Source organism: Temnothorax longispinosus, chromosome 5 (genome assembly GCF_030848805.1).
Source record: "Temnothorax longispinosus isolate EJ_2023e chromosome 5, Tlon_JGU_v1, whole genome shotgun sequence".
Classification (NCBI taxonomy): Eukaryota; Metazoa; Arthropoda; class Insecta; order Hymenoptera; family Formicidae; genus Temnothorax; species Temnothorax longispinosus.
Genome location: NC_092362.1, coordinates 8,658,309 through 8,671,930, shown reverse-complemented (window position 1 = coordinate 8,671,930; position 13,622 = coordinate 8,658,309). Strand labels below are relative to the sequence as shown.

The window sequence follows — 13,622 nt, the reverse complement described above, 5'->3', positions numbered from 1 at the left end:
ATGTAAAAGATAAACAAAGACATACATATGATTTAACTACTGGAACAACCAGCCCTTAAACGGTAAAAAGTTTAAAATATCGTGCACGCTGTATATATACGCGTGTCGCGAAACCGTGCGGGAACTGCGCGGGTCCGCGATTATTCCTATGCCTTTCACACTTAAGAGCATAGTCTGTGAAACGGACGCTCTCGCCAAGGTAGCGAGCGTACGATGATCCTCCAGGGATAAATAAAAGAAAAAAAAGAGAGACAGAAACAAGGGGGCGGAGGAGAGAGAAAACAAACGAATATAAAATTCAGAAATATTTGATATCTCTGCGCGTCAAAAAAACTAATGGAACGTCGCTTAACGTGTTATTTGTACATTTTGTGCTAAATTCGACGGCGTGTCTCAATCGTGTCTCAATCGCTTTTGTTCTCAATCGTGCCGGCGTATCGGTGCGCGAACAAAAATTAAAATATAAATTTATAATAAATGAAATGAAAAAAAAAAAAGAAAAGATCGCAATACCGTGACAAATAAAACACTCGTCTCTCGATCACGCGTAACAAACATAACGCGGCTCGTTGGACGAATCGCAAAATCTTATTCCAATAGCGTCTACCCTATTGAATTATCTCAAAAAGAAAATGAATACAAGTTCAACAGCGTAGGCACTTTCTCTCGACCTATTTCAACTTTGTTGGCGAGAATTCTCGTTGCTCCACAAATCATCTTCAACGTCACGTTGTTGGTTCGACCGCTACAAACGTCTTTGGCAACCTCAAGAGTGGAGTCGGTAATATTCCTACATCCAAAGAGATCCAACAATTGTAATTCAGGCGAGGATCGGATGAGCGTTGTCATGGCCCGATCGCTAAATAGACATCTTCGGCACTCAAATTCTTTTAAGCCACGCACGTTTTCCAAGCCATCGTCGGTAAGTAGACGCGTATAATTGACGACTAATTTCTCGAGTTTTACCAACGAGGCGATAGCCGTTAATCCGACATCGGTCGTAGTAGCAACCTGTTGGATGTAAAAGAATAATTTTAAAATAGGATAAAAAAAGTGGCAAATATACATATATATATATATATACACACACACACACAATTGTAATTTACCCGTAATGTCTACTTTGGTAAGCTGCTGACAATGTTGTACCAAATCGACGAGGAAATGGTCCGATACCTTAGGATTGTGCGTGATTTTTAAAACTTGCAGATCGACAAGGTGATTCAAATGCGACATATCCGTCGTTTGTGCGAAACGAAAGTCACCGTTGAGCTCCAATGTTGTGAGACTTTTGCAATGCTGACCGACAACTTGAAACGTGCCTTCAGCTATACGGTGACATTTCCTTATCGCTAGATGTTTCAAATTTTCGAGATTCTTCAGTGCCTGTAACAGAGACGACGACGTGACAATATCACGGATGTGTGTATCACCGATCGAAAAGTTAAAAGTGAAAAGTGAACAACAACAATCTATATTTACCGTTGAAAGGTGAGTGTCCCCAAGACTGTAGCAACGGTCCAATATAATTGTACGCGTAGTTTGCGCTGGCAAGCCCGATAAGCATTTGCCCGAAATACAATTTCCCGTTATCGCGAGATATCGAAAGTTTTCATTTAGCGCAAACAGACGCTTCAACTCGCTGTCGCATTTGGACGTGAGTGATCCCAAATGAAGCTCGGTTATGTTTCTGCAACGTTTTCCTAACGCACGTATCTCTGACGCGGAAACTGTAAGCGCGGTAACGTCGATATTCGTTAGATTAGGACAAAGTTGCCCGATAACGGTCAACGTGTCTTCGGTCAGAGAATTATTCGGGTCATTTAGATTTATTCGCGTTAAGAATTTGCCACATTTGAGCAATATTTTGCGAAGTACAACCGTAAGGATGGTATTGGTGTACGCGATACCCCACGTAGATGGCGAGAGATCCAACGTCTTGGTGGTGTGCCACGAATGTTTGATTACGTGTCTCCAGCGCTTGCAAACTGTAAATTAATATAGTAGGGGGATAATGTACGAGGTCGCGATATGTATAAAATGTTGGACGCGCCATATGCGTTTGAATAAGATCTGTATATTATACTCGCCTATCTCTATGCGGACTCTGTCTACGATTGGCAAAAACTGGAAGATATGTTTCAAGCAATGGTCATTCAGCATATGGATCGATACATTTTCGGTGTCGTTCGGCAGATGATACTTGTGAACGTATTGTTCCGTGCTGAGGTTTGTTTCGCCAGTTTCGATCGAGTCCCCATTTCCCATCGCGTACATGAATGTCTGCTCCGTACTGTCGGGTTGATACCAAGAATATGCGGGCCTCACCGTTAAATGTCTGTCGTGCAACGTTATACTCCCGTCTCGCATCGCTCTGCGACAAACAATTGGGCTTACCAACAACCGTATCTCGTTGCGGTCAGTAATTCGAGTAGCGTATATAGCCGTAGCCTCCTATAAAATTGAAACTTACGTCGCTGCATCTGCCGCTTTGGTAAACGTGACGAACGCACAGTTATTTAACCCTTGATTTCGGTAAACGAAACGGCAAGCGTGGACGTGTCCGTACGTCGAAAAGCACGTGCGTAAATGGTTCTTATTTGTCTGGAATAAATAATGTTTGTCAGACAAACAGAGAGAGATGGACGCGCCGGATAGTCGCCGGACAAATCTAATGGAATTATATATATATATATATATATATATATATATGAGATTTGTGGCATAAAAATTGAGAGAAACAAAGACGAGAGATACAAACCTCCCGAGCCAAATTGCTGACGAATAATTTTCGTATCGGTACGCCGTCAATCATTTCCGAACGTAGCAGGCAATCTGAGCGAAAGGACAGAGAGAGAGATGAGACACAGTAGTACAAGAGACAGACGCGTGATTCAGCCCCGTCAAGTTTTCGTTCGAGATGCGCAAAACGAATATGAATATATCGATGCAAAAACGTAATCACAGGCAGCTTACCGTCTGATACCGTTACGCTTTCGGCACGATCCAATTTCGAATTATCGTCCATCGTGTTGGTGTTATGTATATTTCTATCTCGCCAAAAGCCTTGTTTCTTCACTTGGATGCAGGATGATTCGATTCGCTTCTATATGCTTCTTCGCGCACCGAGTCGCACGAGATTCCGAACGTGGTCACGTGTTACGCGCAAAGTAGAAAATTCGATCCTCGTGGGTCCCCCCCCACCCTCCTTAAGGCAGTCGCGCAACAAACAAACATAGGCTGCATAAGCGTAAGCGTGTAAGACCGCGCTCGACCGACGAGCGTGTTACGTCGACATCAATACGGCGACTTTATGCCGGATGCTCATTGGTTTAGCGGTCTTACGTTACGCTAATGCTACGAGCTACGCACGTTTGTGTGCGCGCGATTGGCCTTTAGATATCTCGCCGTAAACGAGGGGAAACGCCGCGTGCGACAGAGTGGTGCGTGAACCAATCGTAAGGCTGCCGCGAATCGCCTGCGGCGAATTGAAAATTTGTGATTGGTCAACGCGCACGCTCTGCCGCATGCGGCGTGTTTTCCCGCGTCTATGGAGTCGTCTCTTGGCGGAAGACTGATAAATTCTTATGCAAACTTGTCGAATGAATACAAATAATAATAATAATAAAGTTACCGTGGAAAAACACCGAATATATATGCGATTTGTTACGAGTAAAAATACGATCAAATTAATCGCAACGTTATAATAACGTTGGTCTTGAAAAATTTATAAATGTTGTCGTACGCGAACGTTCTTTCGACGCGTACTTGTTTAATTGAGTTGAAATAAATCAAGTTGCCTCGCGCAACTACGTGCGCGATCCGCGGTACGCGATGTAATAATAAAAGTGTGCGCGCACACTTTTGTCCGCGCGATGTAAAACGTGCGACTGTTTCGTAGTAAAATTGGCGAGTACTTTGTCGAAATTGAAATTTCTTTTGACAGACTTGTGCGTTTGGTATATAAAAACGGTTCGTCGCTTGACGAATGTATATACGCGCGCGATGTGTACGATAGACGAATTATACGCGTGCGTTTTTGTCCAAAATTTAACGTCTGACTTTGAAACGTAACGTTTTATTCGTGTCTACGTTGATATTTCTTTCGACAGACCACTTTTCTAACTTTATCTAATTCGATTAAATTTGACGAGACTGCGCGCGAAAGCGTGTTTAAATTTCACGAGCTTAAGCCTATTTCCACTAGATTTGACACACAAGCTTCCCTTATAGAAATTAAATACCGTAAGTGATTCATTGGCTATAGTAATTAATCACTTAAAAGCACTATTAAAAGCACTGTTAATAGTGCTTTTAAATAATAATAGCGATTGACGCTGCGTACATACGCCGTGTCTGTCTGTTTCTCTCTCTCTCTCTCTCTCTCTCTCTCTCTCTCTCTCTCCTAAGGCGCTGCACGCGTGTCGCGTTCGGAAACGCATCGCAGCGAGGGCGCCATCTTCATGTTCGTTAGCGAACCATGTCTATACGTTTGAACGGTACGTGGATTACGCAGTGATCTCTCCGTCGCGACCGGTACACAGAGTGTATACTACGTCACAGCGATCGAGATTATTCGAGATTCACTTATGCGTATCTGCGTTTCTCTCCATCGAGTTTCACGTATACGGTTCTACGCGAGCTGTGATAAGGGTAAGTAATTCGAAATCTGTGGATGTTAATTATATTAACGGTGTTTTTTCGTGTGTGCAGTACGTAAGATCGTGCCGAGAGCGAGTGCGCGGTCCACCGCGTTCAACGCGAACGGGGATCGAGTGCCTTCGCCCTGCCGCGCGGTACCATACAGATAAAACAACGTGAAGGAGATTCAGAGAGATCCAGAGAGAGAGAGAGAGAGAGAGAGAGAGAAAGACGTCAAGGAGATTTTGAAAAAAATTAAGGAAGAGAAGCTACACAACCACGTAAACGGCAAGTAATTTTATACTTTGCATGATATTTGTCGTTCGCCATTTCGTACGTCGTAAAGTCTTTCAAAGTCGATAGTCGCGCGATACTTTGTACAAACAGTGGTTAAATGGTAAAATCTTGAAATCGATAGAATAATTTAGACAAAAAAGGTGCTAGCTCAATTTTTTCGTGATAATTTCGATACTTGTGAAACTTTTTGCGGTGATTTACTATGTTGTTCAATGATAAAAGCTTCGTGGACTGACCCAAAAAAGTAGGTTGCTTTGGGTGGTACAGCCACCCCCACTTGTGCGAAATAAATTTGTTTTTCAAGTCATTTCGGTATGTCAGTCATTTTGCGCCATACTTCTTAGATGTCATCTATATGACTATTGAAATAATTGACTGACAAAATGTGGGTCGCTCGTAAGCGGTATGGCCGCCCAAAAGAGATGAAAAAAGAGAAAATAAAGTAGTCGAACAATCGTATCGTGATTGTAAAATAATGTTACAGAATCAAACAACGACCTTTCTGAGGATGAAGATGACCTAAATGATTGTGACAAATACGATGAAGAAGAAGAAGAAGAAAAAGATTCCTAGTTTTTTTTTTAATTTTTTACGACGATGATTAAATGCTATTTTTCATTTATTTTTCCGTTTCGATTATATAATAAATGACCGTAAAAAAAGATTTCGACTTCAGTTTACGATGTACTTTTAATTACTTGGTTGAGTAATGAAAAGACGATAAAAATTAAAACGAGTCCCGATGAATTTATAACATTTTATCATAAAATATTTCAAATTCCAGTTTGTGACTTGTGAATTTTTCCCTTCTTTAAATGTACCGTTGACGATCCTGAGGACTCATTTAGTTGTTATTGTCTTTTCATTACTCGAATAAATAATTAAAAGTACATCGTAAACTCAAGTCGAAATCTTTTTTTACGGTCATTTATTGTATAATCGAAACGGAAAAAGAAATGAAAAATAGCATTGAATCATCGTCGTAAAAAATAAATAAAAAAGACTAAAAATCTTTTTCTTCTTCTTCTTCTTCATCGTATTTGTCACAATCGTTTAGGTCATCTTCATCCTCGCGAAAAGTTGTCGCTCGATTCTGTAACGTTATTAAAAAAAATCACGATACGATTGTTTGACTGCTGATTTGTTTCTCTTTTTTTTCTCTTAAACGTAACAACGTAACGTAAACACATTTTTGGACGGTCCTTCGCAAACCGTAAAAATTAAATGATACTTAAAATAAAATTCCATATTAAACACCCTAAAAAAAAATACATTACCAAAGAAACATTAACAACCACTGATTGTACTGATATCAAAATAATTGACGTATTAACTTGAAACATATTTGGTTGCCTAAGGCTCATAATGGAACATCCTGTTTATGGATGTATAAATAAAACAAGTAGTTTAAGCGGCTTATTTGACTGTATTTCTGAAAGATAAAGATATAAATTAACCAAGCACTTTTATATTTTTGATGGAAGGCAGGTTTTCGATGAAATAGTATTTTTTCAGATTTGTAAAAAGTTTAAACTGTTGGAAAAAATAAAGAAATAATTATAAATGTCAATTTTATAGTAAATAAGTAATATAAGGCTATTTATTGTCATATTTATATTGTGTTTACCGATCCAAAATTACATATACCAAATATATATATACACACAGGGTGTCCCATTGTAATAAATCACTCCCAAAAACTTTTATTTGTGATTCTAGAAAGAAATGCTTCGGACAAAAGTTGTTCGGTTTAAAGGAGGACGTATGATTCCAATGTGAGTCATGTTATACGTGTCGTCGTTTTCAAGAAAATGTAAAAAAGATAAATTTTTTTAATCAAACTTGATTTTTTCTTTGGGGTAAAAGTTATACGTCTCGTTGAGACGTTTTCAAAACACTATAATAAAGCCCTGTTTTATTAATAATTTTTTGAGATATTTAAAATTTTGTTACACTACTTTTAATAATGAAATATTTTACCAAGTATAATTCATTTTTCCATAACTTTGCCTTCATATTTTTGTACATGGAATAATGAAAGGAATAATAATAATTTTAACATTTGCAAATTGTGCTAAATGTTATGTGTCTACGAAATGCGATTAATTTTTTTGAAATAACTTTGTTTTGTTTTACGATAATAAATTCCTTTCGTTATTCTACGTTATACAAAAATGAATACTTTACGAGATATTTTTCATATTTTATATTAAAAATATTATCTGTAATAAAATTTTTAATATCTCGGGAAATTCTTAACGAAAGAGAGCTTTATCATAGTGTTTTTGATACGTCTCGACGACGAGACGTACAACTGTTGTTTTGAAGAAAAAATCAAGTTCCGTTTAAGAAATTCGTCTCCTTGAAAATTTCTCGAAAATGATAACACGTATGACGCGTCTCACATTGGAATATCATATGTTGTCCCCTTTCAAATCAACCAACTTTTGTTCGAAGCATTTCTTTATAGAATCACGAATGAAAAAGTTTTTGAGAACGATCGATCGAGACGTTCCGTATGTGATTATATATGTAGGGTAACTCGGGTAAATATGCCACATTTACGAAATATTTGATTTTTTCCTATTTTTCTTTCTTTTTCAAGTATCTTTGCATACTGGTTTTCCTTTTCCTTTTTTTACCTGTTATTTATATATGGTTTTAATAAAATATTTCGATTGTTTTCTATTAAAAAGAAAGGGGTAGACTTCCGAAAACGGCCCTCCTCCGATTTCGATGAAACTTTGTGAAAAGCTTCGTTTTGGGTTAAAATGAAAGCCCTTAAAAGGAATTTTGGCGACTCCTATGATAAAGCCATTTTTTTAGATAAAATGATAAAAAATATAGGAAAATCTTCGTAATTCTACAGGATGTTATAAATTGAATATATACTGTTTGTATTTAATGATTTAATGTTTTTATTATATACTTACAGCAGAATACATAAATAATATGCTTTGTAATATATTACACTTTCCACGCGAACCGAGGTTCACGCACACCCCCCCGTGCTTTCGGGGGAGGTGCGGTAGTCCCGAAATAGTTCACGCATACACTTTCCACGCGAACCGAGGTTCACGCACACCCCCCCCGTGCTTTCGGGGGAGGTGCGGTAGTACCGAAATAGTTCACGCATACACTTTCCACGCGAACCGAGGTTCACGCACACCCCCCCCGTGCTTTCGGGGGAGGTGCGGTAGTCCCGAAATAGTTCACGCATACACTTTCCACGCGAACCGAGGTTCACCCACCCCCCCTCCCGTGCTTTCGGGGGAGGTGCGGTAGTCCCGAAATAGTTCACGCATACACTTTCCACGCGAACCGAGGTTCACGCACACCCCCCCCGTGCTTTCGGGGGAGGTGCGGTAGTCCCGAAATAGTTCACGCATACACTTTCCACGCGAACCGAGGTTCACGCACACCCCCCCCCCCGTGCTTTCGGGGGAGGTGCGGTAGTCCCGAAATAGTTCACGCATACACTTTCCACGCGAACCGAGGTTCACGCACACCCCCCCCCCCGTGCTTTCGGGGGAGGATAAAAACATAAAGTCATTAAATACAAACAGTATATATTCAATTTATAACATCCTGTAGAATTACGAAGATTTTCCTATATTTTTTATCATTTTATCTAAAAAAATGGCTTTATCATAGGAGTCGCCAAAATTCCTTTTAAGGGCTTTCATTTTGACCCAAAACGAAGCTTTTCACAAAGTTTCATCGAAATCGGAGGGGGGCCGTTTTCGGAAGTTTATCCAAAGAAAGAAATACAAAAGTTGAGCAAAGTGGCGTATTACCTACCTGTGCGTGAATAATATGCCACATATAGTAATTATAGATAGTAGTAATTTAATTTCAAAAGTTATTTTTTATTTAAAAAACGGTACGAATAGTTGAAAAAAATAATCCGTATGAATAATTTTTAAAATAAAAAATAAAATTTTGAAATTAAATTTAAAAATTAAATAATATTATATTTAATTGCACATTTAAAATTAAAATAAAAATAAATTTTAATAACTTATTTAAGAGGAGATGCGTTGTTTCCTCATCCTTCTTTTAGAAGAAATTCCAAAAGAAATTGTATACGTTTAAAAAAAGGAACAGATATACGGAGTTTTTCCTTCGTTTCGTCGAACAGATGTACTTTATGTGAAAAATCATCTTAGATATCCAAGCATCGAAAGTAATATACCTACCACAAATAGATATTAGAAATCCATCGTTAGTTTATCGAACGGTTAGTCATCTCGAATCCCTTTTAAACTTTAAAACTTTATAAACTTAATATTTTATTAAAAATGTATAAATCTTATCTACTACCTTGTGTCAACTACTTTTTTTTGCAGCATAAAGCTTTTGACGAGCAGTTGTTAAATAAACTGATGGTCGACCCCTAGGGCTCCTTTATTGAAATTATTTTTGTTGATCCATCTTTTTAGGATTCGATAAGATATACCGTTTACAGCTTCTGTTAAAAAGATTCCTGACCCCAAGAGGCTCAAACCTCTATGTCTTTCATGTCTTTCTCGTACATATTCGAGGCATTCTTATCCTAAAAACATGTAAAAGAATATTTTTATTACTTAGTATTTCAATAGTACCGTGTGTGCTACGAGTAAGTCTAAATTATCCGGAATACAATTTTGCAAAATATTAAGTACGCGTAGCCTATAATATTCATAGGGTATGAAATAAATGTTTAAGTTTATTCTTAAGTTTTCAATATTTCTTCGATATTTATACAGCAAAATATTTGTTTATACCGTTTACAGCTTCCTCTAACCTACTGCTAATAGATTAGGAAGATGTAAACAGTATTTTACCCCTATCTAAGTAGCGGTAGTATATTCCTCGTAAAACTGCATAGTTTTATGTTGTAATGAATTTGTACGAAATACCTTTGCCGGTAAAACGAATCAGCGACGTACCTACCAATGACTTTCGTCATAACCGATATTAATAAAACGACAAGCTGATTGAGTTAAAATTAATGTAACGCTTGAAAAATATCTTATATAAAGCACTAAGAAAGTTGTATAAAAAACACGTTGTCGTATGTACTTGTTCTATGAAAACTATATATAATACTGACAGGAACTAAACGGAACTTGGCTACGACACTTTTGATAATTTTACAGTATTTATATATATACATACATATATATATACATACATACATATATATATATATACATTGCATATACATGTTATAGTTTAAACATTTATTTCAAAGTTTATTTATTTAACTCACGTATATGAATCTTAATCTGTTTATGTTTCTTGTAAGAAGACCTAATAATTGATCTGATAAAACAGGTTACACAAGTAACGCATCAATATTCTTTTACGATAACAAACTTTCCATAGCAACTAAATTAACATTACTGCTGCTGCTGTCTTCACACATGTATGTTGTAATATATATATATATATATATATATATATATATATATATGTATATGAAAGGGCAGATTTCAGGTCGTTCCGTCATATCACACGGCAGGATTCAGAACTTTTGGCAGTTACCAGGTCGGTACTGAAAATCCTGCCAACGAAGCGGTACTTATCAGTACATTACCTGAATACTGCCTATTCGTAAATTTTTTGAAGAGAGTACTTAAATCTGCCTTTGAAACAAACAGTGTTATCTATAATATATAGATATCTTTTAATTTAATAATAAATGTATACATACATATTTACTTCATATAGATACACTCCAGAACGGTTTTTTTATATATCTATACAGTTATAACAGCTATGTATAACTTATATCTCATTCTTTAGACAGTCAGACCTCAAAAGTACCCTTCCATCGATTATATTTTCCTAACTATTGTACGAGATTGTACATTGGAAATTAATTAGTCCTTATTAAGTAATTAATTATAATTTCTTGAGTATCATCACACATGTGTTATACTGCATTAAAAAACAAGGCATACAACATGAGTATATTTCCTACGACACTGTCCACTTAATCGATTAGTATCTCAAAATAACGAACAAGATGCAACAGAGATGTACTAAAGTACTACAATTAATAAATTTGATTAAAATAATACACAGCATTAAGAAAACAGTGTTTTTGAAAAACAATTATAATTTTTGCGGTTGCCGAGATAAAAACATTTAATAAAAAAGAAATATCGTTTGTACAATTCATTAGGTTTTCGCTCGTTTCCTCGGTTTATTATTAGAAAATGTATAATTGCTCACAACAAAGAGTATTTCCAATAGAGCCGAACACGAACTAAAAAGTGCTTTGTGAAACATCTTTGTTTCTTTTGTAGTTCCTGAGATAAAAAGGTTTAATGAAAATGAGACCGCTTAGCGCCGATTCTATAGATTTTCGCGTAATTTTCTGCCAATAATAAAATTGAGTGTTTTTAAAAAGGCAGAGTGCAAAATAAGATGTGCTCTTTGAAACATCCTTCTATCAATTACGGGTTCCGAGATGTAAAAGTTTTTAGTAGTTAAAATAAGAATTGGCTCGGCGCCCCGGTTTGTTAGACCTCCCCGTCTTAATAGAATAAAGTGCATATTTTAGATTCTATTTCGGATCAGTAAATTTGAAATGCCTCTCTAGCCGACTGTACCTATCTCATGTTATTTTTTTTCGCTATCGTCTATAGCTATCTCTTATAGTTATAGAAATTAGTGAAAAAATTCACATGTAATAGGTACAGTCAGCTAAAAAGGCATTTAAAATTTGCTGATTAAAATTTGATCCAAAATATGCACTTTACCCTAATTGAAATTGTTTAATTGACAGTATTAAAAATCCAATAGGCAAAGAACAAAATAACATGTTTTTTTTTAATCAACCTTCTATCTTGAGTGGTTGTCAAGATATAAGTATTTAATGATAATAAGAAGCCGCTTAGCACCCAATTCTTCAGGATTTTGCGCACCTTTCCATGTTAATAATCGGAACTGAATAATTGCCCATAATAAAATCGAATAATTTCAACAGAGTAGAGTACGATCTACAAAATGTTTTTTGAAACATCCCTTCTATCATTTACGGTTGCCTAGATATAAGAGTTCAATTAAAATAAAAAATCGTTCGCACAGTGGGGCCAATTAAAATCAATCAATTCTAATAGGGCAGAGTATAAATTAAAATGTTTTTTGAAACAATTTTCTGTCTTGTGTGGCTGCCAAGATATAAGCATTTAATTAATAAATATGGGAGACCGCTCGGCTTCTAATTTTCGCGCACTTTTCCGTCTCAGTAATCAGAAATGTATAATAGACAATAATACAATCGAGTTGTTCCAATAGGGCAGAGTTCAACCTACGAAATGATTTTTAAAACATTCTCTTAACATTTACGGTTGCCAAGAGTAAATGTAAGGGTTTAATAAAGAAGAAAAATTGCTCGGCGTGCGATTTCTTAGATTTTCTGTCCTTATAATAGGAAATATTTAATTGCCAGTAACAAAATCTCAATTAATCTTAATAGAACAGAGCACTAATTAATAGATACTTTCTGAAACATCCTTCTATCTTATATAGTTGCTGAGATATAAGCATTTAATGATAACACCGGCACACAAAAAAAAATAAATGTCGAGTGCGAAGACTGCCACATGGTAGGTTCTATTCCTTGCAATGTATCTAAAGACCTGAAAGCGTCCCACTTCGAGATTGGCTCTTGATTCCATTCTACAGGTTTGGTGAGAGGGTGAAGTTTAAAAAATCCAAAACATTTTTTATATATTTTTTTTATTTTACCATTGATTTTTTTACGATTTTTTTGGGACCTCATACTTGCTGCAAACGACGCAGAAGCAATTCGCGTTATCTATACAATCGTGCAAATTTTTACGGTTACATGATGACGACGCCCGCGGTCCCGCTTTCCCAACCTGACCGGTAAAAATTTGCACGATTGTATAGATAACGCGAATTGCTTCTGCGTCGTTTGCAGCAAGTATGAGGTCCCAAAAAATAGTAAAAAAATCAATAATAAAAAAAAAAAATATATATAAATGTTTTGGATTTTTCAAACTTCACTCCCTCACCAGGCCTGTAGAATGAAATCAAGAGCCAATCTCGAGGTGGGACTGCTTCCAGGTCTTTAGATACATCGCAAGGAATAGAACCCACCATGTGGCAGTCTTCGCACTTGACATTTATTTTTTTTGTGTGTAATTGAAGAAATGAGAAACTCGGTGCCCGATTCTTTAGGTTTCGTGGGCTTTACCACTTTAATAATCGAAAGAGTTTAATTGTCAATATCGAGTAATTGTAATAGATCAGAGTATAAACAAAGATGAGTTAAACGGAAATACATAATTGTTAGTAATAAAATCGAGATGTTCCAATAGCGCAGAAAATAAACTAAACAATATTTTTTAAATCATCTCTAATATTTGGGGTTTGCCAAGATGTTTATGATAAACAATAGAAAAGACTTCCTGGCGTCAAAGTACATAGTGATCTTGTGCGGCAAGACTCTTGTCAACTGTAGACTAACCTAGATTGTTGATCTTGATCGCCGAGTCCGGGAATGCTGGCGTGCATGGCAACGTCATTATAAACAGAATTTCTGCACTGCATAAAAGTATGAAAATAAAGTCACAAAAAAATGAATACTTCACGCGAGACATTCTATATTTTACATTAAAAATATTATAACAAAATTTTAAATATCCCAGAAAATTCTTAACGAG

General features: G+C 36.4%; 1 protein-coding gene across 1 annotated transcript; it reads right to left on the bottom strand.

The window, feature by feature from the left end:
• Positions 1-621: 621 nt before the first annotated feature.
• LOC139812916 (putative RNA-binding protein EEED8.10) lies at positions 622-3,028 on the bottom strand. Its single transcript, XM_071778101.1, has 7 exons — positions 2,977-3,028; positions 2,762-2,835; positions 2,474-2,604; positions 2,091-2,374; positions 1,483-1,988; positions 1,093-1,386; positions 622-1,011 (listed from the first exon to the last, which is right to left on the bottom strand). Exons 1-7 carry the CDS (start codon positions 3,026-3,028, stop codon positions 622-624), a joined length of 1,731 nt encoding a protein of 576 aa, XP_071634202.1.
• Positions 3,029-13,622: the final 10,594 nt, after the last annotated feature.